Raw genomic sequence first — 20341 nt, 5'->3', positions numbered from 1 at the left:
TTTTTTAAGCTTTAGTTATTGCATTTAATTTCCGACAAAGCAGTTTATTACTGGGATCTGTAAGTCAAAATACACACAACTCTAGTGTGTGTCTTTTTGGAGCAGTGAGCTTTTTTTTTGTAAAATGGACTTGGCTTTGGCTATCTACATTACTTGTGGGAAAAATATAAAAAAAAATCCACATGAGCTGGTTTATAAAGTTTATAGTGACATGGTAGAAATAATTGAACTCGTCTTGCACTTGTTTGTGCATTTTTTTGTGCAAGTGTTTTAACTTACATAATGAGGACACTCAACTGCTTGTGTCTGTTCATATCAGTTCACTTTGTAGAAGTTTTTTCATGCCAGTCTTTTTTTTGGAAGGACCTCTTGCTCCCTTCTCCAGATTCTTGGTCTTGTTGAGCTTTACCTCCTGATGGTAAGCCTTTTCAAGTTCGGAAAGTCTTTGTTTCAGTTTCTCCATCTCAATGTCTTTCTGCTCCATCCGCCTGCTGAGCTCTTCCTCCATCTTCAACTTTGAGGCCTCGACTTTAAGCAGGTTGACCTGCACGATGTTACACTCTGCTTCCAATCCAGCTTCACCTTCAGTCATCTCCCTGATCTCCTGCCTGTGTGTCTCCTCTATCCTTATTTCCTGTTTTCTTATCTGTTTATCATCCTTGTCTTCTTTATTCTCACTCTCTGGTTCAGATGTTTGTTTGTTAATATCTTGTTCATGCTCTTCTATTGCATTCTTTTCTTCATCCAATCCTTCTATCTCTGTGATTGCAGTAGATTTCACTGCTGTAGAAACTCTCTTCGTTTCCTTCCACCATCTTCTCTATCTTCTCCAGCAGCTCTGAGATTTGAGAATCATCTCCAGACTTCTCAGTCTTTAGACAGTGAAACCTGTTTCCACATTTCTGCACAAGCCTCTGGACATCCTGGTCCTCTGATTGGACAAACCTTTCAATAATCTTCTCTGGGACTTCATCAGTACCAGTGAAAAGAATCATGGTGTTCCTCCAACATCTTTCCCCAAAGATCTCCTCCATTTTCTCCAGCATCCCTCTCTCCTCTCCTGTAGACTGATTCACTGGTAGCACTAGGAGGAAGGCGTGAGGTCCTGGATCAGACAGACGGACACAGTGCTCCACGTCCTGCCTCAGTTCCTCCAGAGAGAGTTCAGGACTGAACCAGTCAGGAGTTTCCACCACAGTCACCTTCCTCCCAGCCACCTCCCCCTGTCTGCTCTCACTCTGCTGCCTCACTGTAGAAGCTCCAGTCTGGCTCCTCTCCTCTCCACCCAGGATGGAGTCTCCTGCTGCACTCTTCCCACATCCAGTTCTCCCCAGCAGCACCAGCCTGAGCTCTGAAGCAGGAGCTGGAGACTCTGGATCAGATAATTCTTCAGTTGCTGAAAATGAACAAAACATAGACACGTTCATACGTTCATCGTTTAGATTTTGCATGTAACAATCAAATGGTTTTAAATTGTTTAAATTTTGTTTTTCATTAGCTTGTCACATCAAAATCTTAAATATCTGTAATGAGTATATAGCTAATTTCACTGGACTACACAAAATGAAAAAATGAATCAGCATATCCAGGCTATATATATATACTTAATGGTGTAAGGAACCTCACACATCAACCAGCTTCAAGCCACAACAACACCACAGCCAATTCATGAATCAACTATTACAACAATTGTCTCTATCTAGCCAATTTAAAGGTTAAAATCAACCAAATTTGACTACTTCTCTCCATGATTCTTCATTATTTAAAATGTTGACCCTCTAGTCTTATACGGAGGCACCGCTTGTACCATCTAGTGGACACATGACAACATTACACTTAATTGATTGAAAACACGACGGCAGGAACCCCAGTCAAATGTTTTTGCAGGTACTCCAGACAGAAACATGGGCCAGGTAAAAAAAATCTAAAACTAGATTATTTCTGCACAGTAACATCTCTTCCTTCATATGGCATGCATTTCTTTTGCAATAATAGAAAAAATACAATACAAAATAAACTACTTCTACATACAAGGACATTGTTTTTTGTATTATTTCTGTGATTATTGATATTATTGATATCACTGTCTTGGCACGACCATCCCTGCAACATCGAATATATATTCTGGTAGTGGTCTGGCAGGTTTTAGATGTAATTAATGTCTTCATTTTAACAGTAATTCATGAATGAACAAAATAAACAAAAGGATATACTCAAAAACACAGCATTCTGCTCAGTATATGTTATATTAACATGCAATAACCTGATACTCTTCCATATACTATTACACATTCCCACTGCAGGGGTCTCTACATCCCCAAATCCCCTTTAAAGCCCTATCCATATGGGATTAGTTTCTCCGGGGGTCCTGGGATTTTATTACCGTCCAGAACATGTGTGTTTTTCTCAGACGTCCTGTCAGAAAATTACAGGCTAAATTACCAACTGTTTTTCGCTGAACTACTGCCACGCACCATAATTACACTTTGGACGTGCATTTTCACGGAGATTCACAGCGGCAAGTGGAAATGGAGGAACTTCTGAATGTGAGGTCATGTCACCTAGAAAGCTAAAAAACTCACTGGTCCAGATGCAAGAGTTTTACCACTGAGTAGAAGTGTGAAATAGACGTCTCCCTGAGAATCTAATCCTGTTCATATAGAGCTTAAGCTATATCACAGAATTTACTTACTTGTTTGATTCTCCAGCTCCTTGTCGTATGTTTTTATGTCTTCAGCTGATGAATCTGTAAATTCCTGCAGCTTTGTCCTCATCTCCTCTAGATGTCTCTCTTTCTCCTCAGTCTGTTTTTCTCTATCAGTTAGCATTGTGTTTAACTCAGTCAGGAGTCTGTCCTTCTCTTCTAGCTGCTTGGTCTTTTCGGCCAGCTCAGTTTTCAGTTGCTCCAGTACGACCACGGTCATCTGTACCTGGGTGCTCTTCCTCTGCAGCTCCTCTTCTGCTCTTTCCCAGTCCAGCTTCACATTTCTCAGCTGTTCTGCACTCATCTCCAATAAACTCTGCCTCTCTTTAAGTTCTTTTTGAAGACTCTTGACATCTGTATTATGCTCTGTAATGATTAAAATATGGTAAGGCTAGTGCAGCATAGAAAATTGGAAAACTTGTCTTTTTGAAGACTTAAAATTATATTTCATTTTGGACAAAACTGAATGTGTGTATATTTTATAAAAAAAAAAAACTAAATTTTTTTTATCCAAATACATTGATTAATAAGCTAAAATATGAAGTTGGTGAGTCAATATGACTCTAAAATGTTTTGTTTTTTCTTAAATATAAAAATATATAAATAAAAATGTTAAACTATTTTATTTTTCTTTAGTCTAGGGCTGTTCAATAAACTGAAACCTTTTGAGAGGACATTGGATCATTCTTTCAGCTGTAACGTAGGAGCAGACGGGAGGCGGATTTATATGCGGGTAAGACAGACTTTAATGAATAATAAGTAAACAAATAAACAAACAAGGAAATAACAAATATAAATAAGTACATAAACAAACAAGGAAGACCAACAGAGAACTAAGCTAAACAGATAATAACAAAACAGGGCTAGGGATATATACAGGGATAAATACGTGAATATGTTCAAAATAAACAAAGAAACAAACAGAAAATAAACGTGACAGGAAATATACGTGAAATAATGGGAACTAGAAATAAACAAGAAATAACTAGAGCGTAACGAAAAAAAGTGAACAAACAATAGCAAACGTGGCGAGACAAACGACAGAGGAAGGTGCAAAGACCGACGGATAAACATGGACTAAAGTGTACTATATATAGGAACATGAAACACAGAACACCTGGGGAAGGGGCGGAGCTACAAATTAGACACACGTGACGGAAAACTACTGGAGAGACACACTAGGAAACGGGGAAAACACAGGAAAACATAGCGAGGGCGTGACAGAAGCCCCTCCCTAAACGCGCAGCTCCCGAGGCGCGTAAAAACGAACCCCGGGGGCCGGCGGCGAGGAGAGGCCGGGAAAAACAAGAGACGAGACCGGGGACTTGACATGAGGCAAAACAGGAGACTGGACAGAAGACTGGACAGGAGACTGGACAAAGAAAGGAGACTGGACCGAGGACGTGACTGGAGACTGGACATTGGGCGAGACAGGAGACTGGACAGGAAACTGGACAGGGGACGATGACTTGACGTGAGACATGACAGGTGACTGGACAGGACTGGACATGGGCGAAACAGGAGACTGGACGGGAAACTGGACAGGGGACGATGACTGGACGTGAGACATGACAGGTGACTATACCACATTTGTATGTGTGCCCCAAAAAATATTGCCCATATCCATTTTTAATCATATGTTGTTCCTGGTATTCTTTAGCATCCTTCCAAATGGATATCATTGCAATCCAACATTTCCTTCTAGTTGTTTTTGATGATAATATATTTATTAATATTGAAAAAGTACAGAATTGTGGAACATTCTGTTATATAGCAAAATAATATCATTTAAAATGCATGATCACAAGCCAATAATTAAACTTTAGGTTGTCAAATGATTACCCTCACACTGAAGAAGCTGACTGGAATGTTACAACATTTTTGGAAAGGAAGTTTAACATTGCACAGGAGTGTTGTAACAGTCCTTTGTTGCAACCTGTGTCCTGTTGTCCTGTGGCAACAATTAAACAATGATGTGAATGACGAAACTAAATGTGGCCATGTGTAAAACGTCCTAAAATATCTCTTCCTCTCCACTGTTACACTTTCGTACTCACCAAGCAGCAAAGCAGAATCCTCCATTTTCAGTCTCTCATCCTGTGTCCATTTTCTAAACCACTGTGGGAGTGATTAAAACAATCATACAATTATGTTTTGTACATAGAATTATAACATACGTATGATACATAACATTGTGCATGGTTCTTTAGGTGTCAAAACACAGGGGTTTGGGTAAACATTTGTAAAATATATTTGAAAAAAATGTGCTCACCTGCTCGATGCTCACATATGGAATTCCACCCTAAAGGGGAAAAAATTATGAATTTCCAACAGGTGTAAAATTATAATTGTACTTATTTAGTGTATCTAACTACTATTTATAAAGATGAGTATAGAATTTAAATTAAATGCTTGTACTTTAGATCAGTTACATGTCCAGGAGCAGAAGACACACCTTTTAATTAGGTAATCTTTGTATTATCAATTATAATTTATAGACTTCATAGACTTTTCAAAGACCATCCAAATATTTAAAGATCTGCAGATTGTTCTGTTTTTCTGTCTAGCCAATTAGTCAAATTCTGGTGTATTGAAAGTAATTTTTATCAATAAAATATGAAACAATTATTTTGTTCATGAAATTATAGTTCTGACTAATTCTGCACAGTTTTTACTGGCTTACCTTAGAACATCCAAAGACTTTTTGGAGAGGCCCTGTGTTTGAAATTAACAACAGAAACATGAGATGCAGGTCAACACTTTCATCCAAATTATTTTAAAATAAATGCATTTTTATATAGGTTTTATTTGTATATATTTAGTGCTATAATTACACTCAAGCAATTACGCCCTTTGTTTTATCACTTCAAATCAAATGTACATCACTGTAGTAGACCGCTACCTATTTTCCACTGTTTTTATACAAAATATTATAATAAGTAGTTTGTGAATTAGTAGTATAAGTCCAAATGCAGGTTTTTGCTTGACATTGGCCTTTGTCTGGCAAAAACTGAGAACTCCAGCTTTGTCAAATACCCTCCTGGTTCTACATACAGCAGACTTATAAGCAAGTAAGCAAAGAAAGTATGCATTTTCTATGCATTCTTCAAATTATCAGCTTTGAAGATCTAGCTGGGTTTACTTTATTTACAGTATTATTACAGATATTTTTAATGAGTATACAAGCCACTGGCTGCAGTGTGAATGGGAGTTCTCCAACGTTAGGTGTGGCATATGTTCAGGAATTAAGTGCCCAAGAGGAGAGGAGGGCCAGCATGGTCGTGGGGAAGCCCACCCTTGCTGTGGAGATCTGCGCAGGTGCAGCAGCCTTAGCACGCTAAAAAAATAATGCAGTTTTTTTGTGCATTATTGAGCCAAATGCTACAAACTGTTCATCAAAGTGTTTACAAGATTGTTGCAGTGATTTTATGATGAATTGTCCTCCTGAAGTGGTAATCCAAACTTTGGTTCAGTGTTTTGGTCTCTCCTCATACAAACAGATAAGTTACTTGCAAATATGGCTATTAAGTAAAGTGGCTTAACTATAAAACTTTGGTTTCTCTTAATCAAAGAACTTTTCTTTACATAGAAGCCTCTGTGTATTTGTACAATGTATTATTTGTTACGTTGCAAACATGATGTGGAAAATAATTAAATACAATATTCTGCATTAGTTGTATTCTTTAAAAAAAAAAAACTTACGCCACCACATTCGTGCGGTTAGCTCCTCTGTTCTGTCTCCACAGGTCACCTGGCACAGGTAGTGTCCTATATCACTCCCTTTGCACTCTCTGAGCAGTAAAGAGACGTTTCCTCTCTCCAGTTCGTGAGTGAACAGGTTGACCCTGCCTGTGTAGCCTCTCCCCACTTTCATCTCTCTGTCCTTATAGAGGCAAATGCAGTCCATCTCCTTAAACCACCTGATCTCCATTGCCTCTGCACTTATTTTAGGAGACAGGTAACAGTAGAGAATGACAGTAGAGCCAACTGGAGCCTTTTCGGGGTCCCGGCCCACGAGTTTAAACCCACCTGTGCATAAAAACAAAATTATTTTTAAAATAAAACTAAACTACATCTTTTTAACTTCTGCGAAACCGGCGCCAAGTGGTCCAGCGGTCTAAATCGCTGACACAATGAGCAGGAGGTCGCAGGTTCGAACCCCCGCTCATGCAGCTTTGCCATCAAGCTGCCGGCGCTCAGAGGGAGCACAATTGGCCCTGCTCCCTCCGGGTGGGTAGATAGCGCTCTCTCCCCACATCACTCCTAGGGTAATGTCCGCAGCACAGGGCGTCTGTGAGCTGATGTACCGGAGCTGAGCCGCTGCGCTGTCCTTCAAGCGCGCTGGCTGCTCGGCAATGCTGCATCAGCAGCAGCTCGAAAAGAAGCGGTGTCTGGCTTCACATGTATCACAGTAAGCATGTGTTAGTCTTCACCCTCCTGGTGTGTTGGGGCATTACTAGTGATAGGGGGAATCCTAATGGGTAGGTTGGGTAATTGGCCATGTAAATTGGGAAGAAAATGGGAAAAGAATTTTAATAAAACTATAAAAAAAAAAAACTTCTGCGAAACCCTGGTAATTAGTTTGATTCTGTTGAACCACAATTTAAAAGCAATGTCTTGTTTTTAGAAGATGATGTTCAGTGTTTCAAGTTATTTCAGTGCACATTTCAGTGACATTTCTGTATACAGTAGAGTATCAACAATTTTGTCCACGTGTTGAAACCAATCCAATCTATATGTTCATTACTGGTCTAAGTCCGCAGTTTCTAAAAAGTATTATTAAAATTTGTTTCTTGATCTTTTAAGTTGTGTGGACCCTATTTTACACCAAGGCATGCAATTTTCAAGGCTTGCAATGCTCATTGCTGTCTTACACCCCCTGCCAACAGTGTATTTTTTATGCCTGCATCGTTTAAATAGCAACAGAGCTCATGAATATATCTGCAGCATATATCTGTGTGGTGGTCTGGAAGTGAGATGTGTTTAGATAAATTTCTGGCATATTGCTATCCTGGCAACAAAAAAACATAGGTGCACCACTGACTAATTAAAACCATGACTACAGTCAAAAGTCAGACATTCATTGCTACCTTGGCAACACAGACCCACCATGTAAGCTCAACACACTACACCCCAGCTCATTAATATAATAATAATAATAATTTTTATTTATATAGCACCTTTCATACATAACATGTAGCTCAAAGTGCTTTTCAATATAAGATCAATATACAAGATAATTACCAGAGGTACATTATAACAAGGTAAACAAAATAATAAGAAAAGTGAATACCAGAATAAATAGAAAAAAAATAAAAAATAAAAAATAAAAAAAATAAAAATAAATAAAAATTAACTAAAAGTAGAAAAAATAATTTATCAGCAAAACACAGAAACAGTAAATATAAAATATAATTTATAAAGCTAGTAGAAAGCGAGGGTGTATAGATGTGTTTTAAGCTGTTTTTTAAATTGTGTAATATCTGGTGACTGTCGAATGTGTATCGGTAGAGAGTTCCAGATTTTTGGTGCATAAAAACAGAAGGCAGCTTCACCCGTCTTTTTATATTGCATTTTAGGAATACCTAATAAAGCAGCTCCTGATGATCTTAGAGCTCGATCTGTAACATATTCTGTCAGTAGTTCTGAAATGTACTGAGGAGCTGATCCAGTCAGACATTTAAAAACCAGTAAGAGAATCTTAAAATCTATTCTAAATGACACTGGCAGCCAGTGCAGTGAAGCTAGAACAGGTGTGATGTGTTCTCTCTTTTTAGTGCGAGTTAGGACTCTAGCTGCAGCGTTCTGAACCAGCTGTAATCTGTCAGTAGTAGATTTTGGGAGCCCAGTAAATAACGCATTACAGTAATCTAGTCTAGAGAAAACAAAAGCATGGATTAATTTCTCAGCATCCATCTGTTTGAGGAAAGGTCTAACTCGTGTAATATTTCTTAAGTAATAGAAAGCTGTTCTTGTAACGTTTCCAATATGAGGTTTAAAAGTTAAACTTGAGTCTAAAATTACACCCAGATTTCTAATTTCATCTTTAACTTGTGGAGCCAAATTCCCAAGTTGGCCTAAAACTATAGATTTTTCTGCTGTGTTGCCAATTATAAGAATTTCAGTTTTTTCTTCATTTAATTTGAGGAAATTTCTATTCATCCAGTTAATGATGTTGGTCAAGCAGGACGTTAGTCTGTCTAGAGCTCTTGAATCATTTTGCTCAACAGAAATATAAAGCTGTGTGTCATCTGCATAACTGTGATAGCTGACTCCATGTTTTTTTATAATGTGTCCTAAAGGAAGCATATAAAGAGAGAACAGTAGAGGACCTAGAACTGAACCCTGAGGGACACCATAATTTATATTATAATCATTAGATCTATGCTCGGCTAGACTAACAAAGAACTTTCTGCCTTTAAGATATGATTTAAACCACTGTAGGACTGTTCCTGAGAGGCCGACCCAATTTTCAAGTCGATCTATTAAAATGTCGAGGTCTACAGTGTCAAAAGCTGCACTGAGATCTAAGAGAAGAAGGACAGAGACCTGGCGTCTGTCAGAATTTACTCTGAGATCATTTACTATTCTGACCAGAGCTGTTTCAGTGCTGTGGCCTGATCTGAAGCCTGACTGGAATTTATCAAACACATCATTATTTTTTAAGAATTCATTTACTTGTGCAAATACAACTTTTTCTAGGATTTTACTGAGGAAGGGTAAATTTGAAATGGGTCTGAAGTTATTAAAAACTGATGAATCAAGGTTATGCTTTTTTAATAGTGGCTTTACCACAGCAACCTTGAGGGCATCTGGTACAGTGCCGGTGTCTAAGGAACAGTTAATGATTTCCAAAACATTCTGAATAACACTTTCTAGAATCTGTTTAAAGAAAGAGGTTGGTATTGGATCTAAGGTACAGGTAGCAGAACTTAGCTGAGTTATTATCTTATGCAGTTCTGTAAGTGAGATCTTTCTAAAATCCTGCATTACAGATTGTGGTTTAAAGATGATCAGAGCTTCAGGTTTTAAGCTCATCAGATTTGATCTAATATTATAGATTTTATCATTAAAAAATTGTGCAAATGATTCACATTTGCTTGGCGATGCTTCTAATAGCCAGTATTTCGTGGTAGTGGGGTTTAAAAGGTGGTCTATGATTGAAAATAAAAACTTTGGGTTGTTGCTATTCTCATCTATTATTTTTGAGAAATGTAGCTGCCTCTGTGTGCGCATGCCCTTATTGTACTCTTCTATGCAATTTTTTAAAATGTCATAATATACATGCAGTTTTGTTTTTCTATACACTCTCTCAGCTTTACGACATTTTCTTTTTAGTTGTTGCAGTTGTTCAGTTTTCCATGGTGTTTTCTTAGTCAAAGAGATTCTTTTTTCTCTTTCGGGAGCAACTAAATCTAGAACTGATCTTATTTTTGAGTTAAAAATGTCGACCATTTCATTTATATCAAGGTCTTCATAAAGAATTGGTGTGTTGTTTAAAATGTTAATGAAGTCATTAGCAGTTGATGTTTTGATGTATCTTTTCTTTGTAAGATTGTTATTTCTAACCCTCTTATTTAAATAGATTGATACTGTAAAAAATACACAATAGTGATCTGAGACTGCAACATCTAAAATTTCATTAATATCTAAACACAGATTTCTTGACATCACTAGGTCTAACGAATGCCCTCTATTGTGGGTGGGGTTAGTAACATACTGATTAAAATTAAACGTTTCTACAAGTTGTATAAAATCCCAAGCTTTTCTATCTGAAACATCATCAATGTGAAAATTAAAATCACCAATAAGAAGAATTTGATCATATTGGGTAACACAGATAGACAGTAGTTCTGAGAATTCAGGGAGGAAGGAGGGTGAATGTTTAGGAGGTCTGTAAACAGTCAGCAGAAGGACTGACTCTTGACCTTTTAATATAATTGCTAAATATTCAAATGATTGGAAACTATCAAAAGATACAATTCTGCAGTTAAATACATTTTTGAAGACACTTGCTAAACCACCCCCTTTCCTACCTTCTCGCACAGAGTGAAAAAAGTTATAACAATCTGGAGCAGCTTCAATAAGAGAGGAAGCTCCATTTGAATCGAGCCAAGTTTCAGTCATAAACATAAAATCTAACTCTCGCTCACAGATCAGATAATTTATAATAAGAGTCTTCTTGGACAGAGCTCTAACATTTAAAAGAGCCATCTTAAAACTTTCTTTTGGCCTTTCTGAACTTCGACTCTCAGATTTAACTTCCACAGTAATTAGGTTAGACACATTTCTACATTTACGCTTAACCTGAGTTATTTTCCGATTATTAATAACTAGAGGAATATATGTATATGGAGGGGGAGGAGGGGGGAATCGTTCGTGATCCACCCCCGTTTCTCCGAGTCATACCTGGTGTAGAAACGCTGTGATGTTGTCTGACAAAACCTGCGAGCCTTTCCGACTTGGATGCAGTCCGTCTCTCCGGTAGAACGCTGGCCTCTCCCAGAAGTGATCCCAGTTGTCAATGAATCCAAAATGATTCTTCATGCACCAGTTCTTCAGGAACGAGTTTAGTCCAGAAAGTCGGCTGAAGACTTCATTTCCTCTCCTGTAAGTGGGCAGCGGTCCAGAGAAAACCAGTTTCGTCGTGGACGTCGTCTTCTTCACTATTTCCGCTAAAGACTCGAAGTGTTTCTTCAGCATCTCGCTCCTCCGAGCCGGCATATCGTTAACTCCGGCGTGAACGATCACAGTTCCGATGCTTTTATTCTCCCTCAGCGCGGCCGGGATTCTTCTGGCTATCTCCTCAACACGAGCTCCGGGAAAGCACGAAACTGATGCCGAACCTCTAGCTGGAGCTGGTTTCAGGTGCCGCACAATGGAGTCTCCAATGACCAGGACGTTCTCCAGAGAAGACGGTGCTCCCGGCGAGGAGAGAGAGCTGAGGGATTCGAAGCGGTTGCTGGTGGTGAAGTCCGGTAGTGGAGGTGGGGGTGAAGATCTTCTACCTTTACGACGCTGAAACTCCCAAACTCCCTCAGTCGGTGCTGGGGTGTAGGAGATAATTCCTGGACGGAGTTTCTGAAGAGGTCGTGGGGGTGGCGGTTTCCTTGCCGGTGTTGATGTCACCACGCCAGCTCCAGATGAAACGCTCACACTGGCAGAGTGGGAGAAACTCTGTGCCGTTTCCAGGTGAATTCTTCTTTGCTGGAGTTTAGTCTGCTGGTCCAGCAGTGCCCTGATTTCCTGTTCCAAACGTTGCAGCTCATTTTTAATGGTCACAAGTTCATTGCTCCCAATGGCTTCCATGATTTGCTGCGTTCAGCGTCCACTGACGCTGTTGTTAACTGTAGTTAACTATAGTTAACAACGTTAGGAAACTGAGCCTTGCTATAAACTGAGCGAGCAGGCTAACGATGTAGCTCGATGTAGTGGTAGCAGCAGTAGAAGCAGCAACAATGGTGGTAACAGCAGCAGTAGAAGCAGCAACAATGGTGGTAACAGCAGCAGCAGCAGCAGTAGTAGCAGCAACAATGGTGGTAACAGCAGCAGCAGCAGTAGAAGCAGCAACAATGGTGGTAGCAGCAGCAGCAGTAGAAGCAGCAACAATGGTGGTAACAGCAGCAGCAATAGTAGCAGCAACAATGGTGGTAACAGCAGCAGCAGCAGCAGTAGAAGCAGCAACAATGGTGGTAACAGCAGCAGCAGCAGTAGTAGCAGCAACAATGGTGGTAACAGCAGCAGCAGTAGAAGCAGCAACAATGGTGGTAACAGCAGCAGCAGCAGTAGAAGCAGCAACAATGGTGGTAGCAGCAGCAGCAGCAGCAGTAGAAGCAGCAACAATGGTGGTAGCAGCAGCAGCAGCAGTAGAAGCAGCAACAATGGTGGTAACAGCATTACACACACAAGGACGCCCAACAGCACATAAAACCCAACTTCTACATCAACAATAAACAGAATAAAGAATAAAATAACATTGCTGTTCCCATAAATGATCTGTAAGTGCACCTTCACAGCGTAAATGCGCAGGTCAGTTTCCTCTGCTGAGAAGAGCAGAAGCGCTGCATTTTTAAAATTCCAATCCGCCAAAGTCAGAGTGCACCTGACTCGTAAAGGGAACGGCAAGTGACATGCGTTACATCCAAAACACACTTACGATTAATTAAAAAAATTAGTACATGCCTTTTGCCCTTTTTAAGCTGCTCAAGGTGTACTTTTTGCATCCTCACGATACCAAACCCACACTGACACGCCCTAAATCAGGCTGCACGGTGCGTGGTTGATGGCTTGTCTACCGTTCACTAAAATAGAGCACTGTGTGCTTTTGCTTGTAAAATATTACATAACTTTTAATGCAAAAAATTGGAGTAGTCAGCAGCCAAACTATGCCCTTTTGTCAGTGAAGTTATTGAGACGTTTGTTGGAAATACAGTTAGAGGAAGTGGTTGCTGAATTCTCTGATTTAGAGGTCCTTTTTCATCAACAGCAACAGCTGATTTATTTTACTGAAGGACTGATTACATAAACAATGTATCGGGACAGGTAAATCTGATCAATACAAGGATGATTTATCATATTTAGCATACAACAGCAATATGTTTTATTAAGTATATCAAAGAAATCATAAGTGATTAAATTGCATTATCCCAAATGTACATTTTATTAGTGAAAAATAAATCCTGGTTTATTAGATGATGTGCAGCACAAATTGTATTAAAATCACGGTGCTATACATGAAGCATTGTTTGAATAGCCGTTTTTAAAAGTTTTTACGTTTTTTTTTTTAATCTGCAACATTTTATGCATTTTAATGCATTGGTGTGTGAAAATACTGCAGTATACTGAATACTGTAAATTGTTATTGCTGAAAATATTATAATATTTTTGCTCTATCAAGCTCTGTTAGTGCACGACTATGTACACCATGGCTGGTGGCTTTCATATTGTTTATATCAATAACAGAACAATATTTTATATAGATGTTATATAAATATAACTATATAAAGAATTATATCATGGTATAAGTTTTGGCCATATGGTCTTTCTCAAGGATAGGGATGGAAATGGTTGATTTAACAGACATACACAGATAAAAATCATATATCAAAAATATACATTTGTTTGTTTGTGTTTATTCTAATATCTTTAACAAATAAATGTTTACAACCCAGATGAATAGCTTTACGTTTTGTGTTCTTTGCACTATATTTCTACTGATGTTGGATGGAAGCATTCTGGTGCAGGCCACCACATTTCCTGAGAAACGAAACGAAGGGTCTTAACACTAACTGCCTCAGGTGCAGAAGGAAACAAATGCATTTGGGTTGAGATAAAGCAGATTATGAGTGGATGGATAGATGCATAGAATTGAGAGAAAAAAAAATCTAATTTTGCATGCACATTTTCTCCTTGCTTGCTTTTTTAAAAAGATAATTGTCAACTTTATGCCAAAAAAAAAACTTTCAGAAGAAATCAAGAAATCTCTGTAGGTTCATACTCACTTCTGGGTGCTGCTGCCATGTCTTTAAGTTGTCACAAAGTAACCACAGAAAAAAAATTATTATTTTTTTTTTCATCAGCAGAAGGTCCGCACGTCTTTATACTGCTCTTCTCTGCTAGCCAGACAGGATGTTTTGTAGACTGTGGTTTCACTTTCACCGTACATAGTGTAGCATGTCTAAGCCCCCACCCCTCTGGACCTGCTGCAGGCTGAGCATGATCATTCATAAGCCCCTCCCCAACTGTGAGGAACCCCACCTCTAGAGCCCTACAGGCTTTGTAAGATCCTTTGTTCTGAAAACAACAATTAATAAACAAATATAATGTTTTCAATGTTGTTTTATACTTGGTCCATCGTGAAAAAGGGCAAATTAAGCAGTTCTTTAAAATAATATTGCAAGGAATGAAATAGATTTTGTTAAAAGTTTGTGTTGGGTTAACTATAAAAAAAATGTGTATCTGTTTAACCTAAAAAAACATCTGGTAAGAATGATTTTTTTTTTATTTAGTTTTCAGTTTTCCCTTTTACAGTTTATTCATGTATATATTGTTATAATAACAGAAGAAAACTAAATTTATGGAAATAAAACAATGATGATTTCCCAGTTTATCACTTTAAATGCCATCACTTTACATTTGGTGCAAAATAAATGGAGAACAATCCCCACATATCATTATATTAAGCCAGATAAACATTTACTGTAAGATCGTTTTTAAAAAAGATGTGTAAATATAAAAAAAACACAGGTTTTCTTTCTGTTACTGTAACATCTGAGCCAAAATAACAATTTTATTATAGAGATATTTGTGTAAATGTAGTGAAATGTTAATGTCACTATGAAAACATATTTATGCAATTGAATATGACAGGGTTAATGAATATGACAGGGTTGCTTTAACTAATAATTGAAAATCCATTACAGTCATGTAAGATAAAACACAACATTCCAGGTCTACATTTGTTAATTCACTATATACTAACTGAAAGTGTTGCGTTGTTTTCATTGTTGTTGTTGATTTATTTGCTATTATTTAGATCAAGGATGTAAATGATGTACCGTCATATCTATATTTTGTGATGTAGGTCAGCACAGGCGTCTGTGAGCTGATGTATCAGAACCGAGTCGCTGCGTTTTCCTCCGAGTGTGCTGTGATGCTACTCGGTAATGCTGCATCAGCGGAGGCGGAGTCTGACTACACATAGACCACTGAAGTCGTGTCGTCATTTTGTAGGCAGCGCCATGTTGTTTATGAACATATTTGGGGTCCCTTTGGGGTTCCGTGTCTAAGCGGTTCAAGTCAATACGGGATTTGAATGACCTCAGTGAAGCTGGCCCCTCATATCATTAGAAATTAAATACAAATATTTCCATTGGTTAGTGCTACGTTTGTACAAACGTAGCACTAACCAATGAGACCACTTTGGTGCGATTTAGCCACAAATAAGGGGCTGTGTTACATAACAGGTAAGACCTACTATGTTAAATATTTCAATAACGATAACAGTAAATATAATGTTAATTATAATGTTAATTAATATCTCAATAATGATAACAGCACAAACGTTAATTTTTGCTGCACAAACCAGCACAAACGTAGCACTAACCAATGGAAATATTTTTATTCCATTTCTGATTATATGAGGGGCCAGCTTCACACCTATTCAATATTTTTTTCCTAATAAATCAATAACAATAACAGCACAAACACTATTTTTTGCTGCACAAACCAGCACAAACGTAGCACTAACCAATGAGACCACTTTGGTGAAATTTAGCCACAGATGAGGGGCTGTGTTACATAACAGGTCAGAAATTAAATGTTTAATATCTCAATAAGGTTAACAGTAAATATAATGTTTAATATCTCAATAACGATAACAGCACAAATGTTTATTTTTGCTGCACAAACCAGCACAAACGTAGCACTAACCAATGAGACCACTTTGGTGCGATTTGGCCACAAATGAGGGCTGGGTTACATAACAGGTAATAAATATAATGTTTAATATCTCAATGACGATAAAAGCACAAACGTTACTTTTTGCTGCACAAACCAGCACAACCGTAGCACTAACCAATGGAAATATTTTTATGTCATTTCTAATGATATGAGGGGCCAGATTCACTGAGGTATTGGCTTTTCAAAAACTGGCCTCTGTCACATTCTGTGGTAAATAAATATGTTCAGAACCCTGTACGTTTTATTCTGTGTACATTTACCTCCTAAATATCACTGGATCCACTGAATTTCGAGATCGTTTAAGGGGAGTAATCAGAAAAATGCTAACATTAAGCTAATGACGTCACAGCACAGCGGCTGGAAATTACCTCGGACTGGATTCTGCATAACAGCGAACTTCGGCCGGATCGCGTTTTAGATGATTATGCTTCTTCAAAGAGAATCATTAAAGCATTTAAACAGGTGAAAACTCTTTCAGTAATGTTGAGCAGTGTAGTCTGTGTTAGAGCTGTAAAAAGCAGATAATAAGAGAAAGAAAGCGGCTCTCAGTTCAGGATCAGCGCTTCCCTGCAGGTTTAGTATTTAATTACGGTCATTAGTTTATACACCTGACCCAAATAATCAACTAACAACTAACTAATCAACGAACTACCTGCCCTCACTCAGGCGACAACGAACCAGAAACACCACCAACACCACCACCAAAACGTGTTACAGCTGGTTATGGAGTATCACTGTCCTGTTTTAGTGATTTTAGTGACACTCTCAGCTCTCCTCAGTAAGAGCAGCTAGTTCATTAGTTGGCTCAGCTTTGTTTAATTACGCTGTATAGTTACGACCGGAGTTCGCTGGTGTTGCGCCGAAAACAGTCCCCTGCTAATTTCTGCAGCGGCGCCGGGAGTTCAGTTCACTCCGCTGTAGCATTAGCTTAAAACGTACAGGGGTCTAAACAGATTTATTTACCACAGAATGTGACAGAGACGGGTTTTTAAAAAACCCTATTAATTTTTCTCATAGGAGAAAAAACGCTTAGACACGGAAGCCGTACGAGGACGGCAAAATGACGCACAACTTCAGTGGTCTGTGTCGGAGGAGGCATGTGCTAGTCTTCACCCTTCTGGTGTTGAGTCATTAGTCATAGGGGGAGTTCTAGTGAGTGGGTTGGGTAATTGCCTTCTAAATTGCGAAGAAAAATGGGATAAAATAAGTGTATTAAAAATAAATTAAAAGAGAGAGAGAGAGAGAGAGAGAGAGAGAGAGAGAGAGAAAATGTGGAATGAATGTTTCAAATCTAGAGCAAAAATAAATAAGACTAACACTGCTGACATAGATGTCTAATAACAGCTTCTGGCAGTGTTGAGTTACTGTAATTACACATAAAACCTAAATTTAATTTTCCCAGTATGAATAAATGACCTTTTTTAATGAATTAGATTTTGTTAAGTAACATTTGAAGCATTCACAACATTCAATTTAGGCTACAACCACTAGGGGGGGACATCCTTATATCTTATCCAAGAAAATGTGTGCAAAGTTCATGAACAGTGTGGCAGAGTGTGAAAGGTAGGATGATAAGGATGTGAAGTGATAAAGCTAAGTAGTTTAATGTGATACTTACCCCCTCTGGTTATGACTGGTGCTTGATGATGTTCGTCTTAAAACTCCAGTCTCATTTCATCTTATCTAATTTTTTTAACACCAGTTATTGGCTGTGTTATTGTAATATTAAAATATATTTTCATTTCCAGGGACTGGAGAAATTAGATTTAGTTAAAATTTGGAGCCTTTACAACATTGACTTTATAGTATATCCACTAGGAAGAACATCATTTAGATCATGTCATCTAAATTCTGTATTTTTTCTAGTTCCTGTCACCTTAGCTACTCAATATTTTCATGACCTTTAAGTTATTTTAATCACAATACAAAAAAGCCTCTCTGCACACACAGTAAACATCAGTCAGCATTTTTTAATTATACACACTGAATACAGGAACATCACATATTCTTCAGCAAGTCCTTCATACAATCTTTTAAACAATCTCAATTTAAAAAAAATAAGAAGGCAAACAGTACAGCATTAAACAATAGTAGTTTACCATAGGATAAACAAAACTAACAATATCTCCAATGGATATATCATGTCATTTACTAATACAATTACATACAAAACTAAACATGTCTTTATTTATAGCTCTGGAAAAAAATAAGAGACCACATAATGATGATGTTTTTCCTTGATTTTATCAAATTGAAAACCTCGGGAATATAATCAAGAGGAAGATGGGTGATCACACGCCATCAAACCAAACTGCACTGCTTAAATTTTTGGCATAAAGCTATCCAAAAACAGTGTGTAAGACTGGTGGAGGAGAACATGCCAAGATGCATGAAGACTGTGATTAAAAATCTGAACTTTTAAAACTTCGTAAATATGAACTTGTTTTCTTTGCATTATTTGAGGCAGGAAGCTCTGCATCTTTTTGTTATTTAAGCCATTTCTCATTTTCTGCACATACAATGATCAGAATATCAAAATGCATACATTTATCTACAGGTTATTACACACATCTTAATTGGAATCTAGCAGGTCATGACTTTGATTTCTATTAATAAAAGTCACATAAAACCCATTATTAAATACATACAAGAATGAAAAGATCAAATTAACAATTACAATTTATTTCCTACAGAATAACTGAACTGGACTGAAAATATTACCACATATATAATGTCGGTTCTATTGATCTGTAGATTGTTTTGCAAGATCTGTATCTGCATGTTTACATTATTTACAAACTAGCCAGAGCTTATGTGCTACTTCAAAAAACTCATTCATTTCAAACTTTCCCTGAACATAGGAAATAATAAATAAAGTAACACACAGGACTGAACTATTGACCTCTATAATGTTTCAGGATCTTCTGCATCCTGTTTTGAGAGGTTATACAGCTCAATAAAATAAGAAACCACTTCAAGATGATCAGTTGTCTGATTTTACTATTTACTGGTATATATTTGAGTAAAATTATATTTTTTGTTTAATTCTATCGACTACTAATAACATTTCTTCCACATTCCAAATAAATATTTTTTGTGCAGAAAATAAGAAGTTCAGCATAGTAAAATCAGAGAAACTGGTGCATTCTTCAGTTGCTACTTATTGAGTGATACATAATCACTTCTAGTATCACAAAACTGGGATGCTGTTATTATTTCTGCAATCATTCTGTAAGCAGTCAAACTCAAAGCTTTGGCTTATGTTTTTTTCTTAGAATTCCATGATGTGATGTGCCAGATCAGAGATAATTTAGTGTTTAATAATGATGCAAACGCAAGAGCAGCTTTATTATTTGGTGATAGTAAAACTAACATACAGCACCAAAACAACAACAGAACCATTTCCTGCAAAATGAGTTATTAGAGTCCTCCTCTTCTGCATTTTTTGGAAGTAATGGTCGCTCCGCAGAGTGTGAAATCAGATCATCATCATCGTTATTATCATGTCCTGATAAAGAAAAAAAGGTATATAATTTCATAATTTAATCATTTTAAATGTTATCTCCTTTTTTTTCATTTTCGTCATCTGAGTAATGTGTGCAAAATTCATGAACTGTGTGGTAGAGTGTGAAGGGTAGAATTGTGAGAATATGAAGTGATGACGTGAAGTAGTTTTGCTGTAAAACTTACCCCTCCTGGTTACTTGTTTTCTGAATTTGTCCACTCTAAACCACTTAAGACTCCAACGATTTTCTTTTTTCACCTGAAATTACACAATCCAATTATGAAATTTTACAGGCAGAGGCAAATTATGATTACAATGTAGATTTCTGAAGTTTTAGTGTCCTCCAATTTTTGAAACTTGCGTCACTATTGGTCTACTTTCACCATGCAACAGTTGGAGTTGATTCCTCCTACTGGTTTGGAGAACCAAGTCTTCCTTTTTTGGATTTTCGAAAGTCCCTGAACCTCTACAAAATGTTAATAACTGATTTTGCTGCATTTTGTATTTTACATTTTGTTTTGGTTTTTCTTTTAACTATAACAAAATTATGCATTCAAAAAGAATACACAACAATTGTCATAAAGAAGAACACAAAATGTAATGGCAAAACATTAATTTTCCATTTAAATTGCAGATCATTTTATCACTCCTTTGAGTAAAAATGTCTCCTC

At 37.5% G+C, this 20341-nt stretch overlaps 1 protein-coding gene across 1 annotated transcript; it reads right to left on the bottom strand.

Moving 5' to 3' along the window:
- Positions 1-310: 310 nt before the first annotated feature.
- On the bottom strand, positions 311-14365 carry LOC103028849 (polyamine-modulated factor 1-binding protein 1). The gene is given in 8 exon segments (XM_022678704.2): positions 311-770; positions 772-1396; positions 2693-3070; positions 4762-4822; positions 4977-5006; positions 5388-5419; positions 6407-6733; positions 14206-14365. Coding segments are annotated over 8 exon segments (1932 nt in total). The 5' UTR covers positions 14225-14365.
- Positions 14366-20341: the final 5976 nt, after the last annotated feature.

Source organism: Astyanax mexicanus, chromosome 1 (assembly GCF_023375975.1).
Source record: "Astyanax mexicanus isolate ESR-SI-001 chromosome 1, AstMex3_surface, whole genome shotgun sequence".
NCBI lineage: Eukaryota > Metazoa > Chordata > Actinopteri > Characiformes > Acestrorhamphidae > Astyanax > Astyanax mexicanus.
Note: the sequence above shows the minus strand (reverse complement) of the source record. Positions and strands in the feature narration are given on the sequence as shown.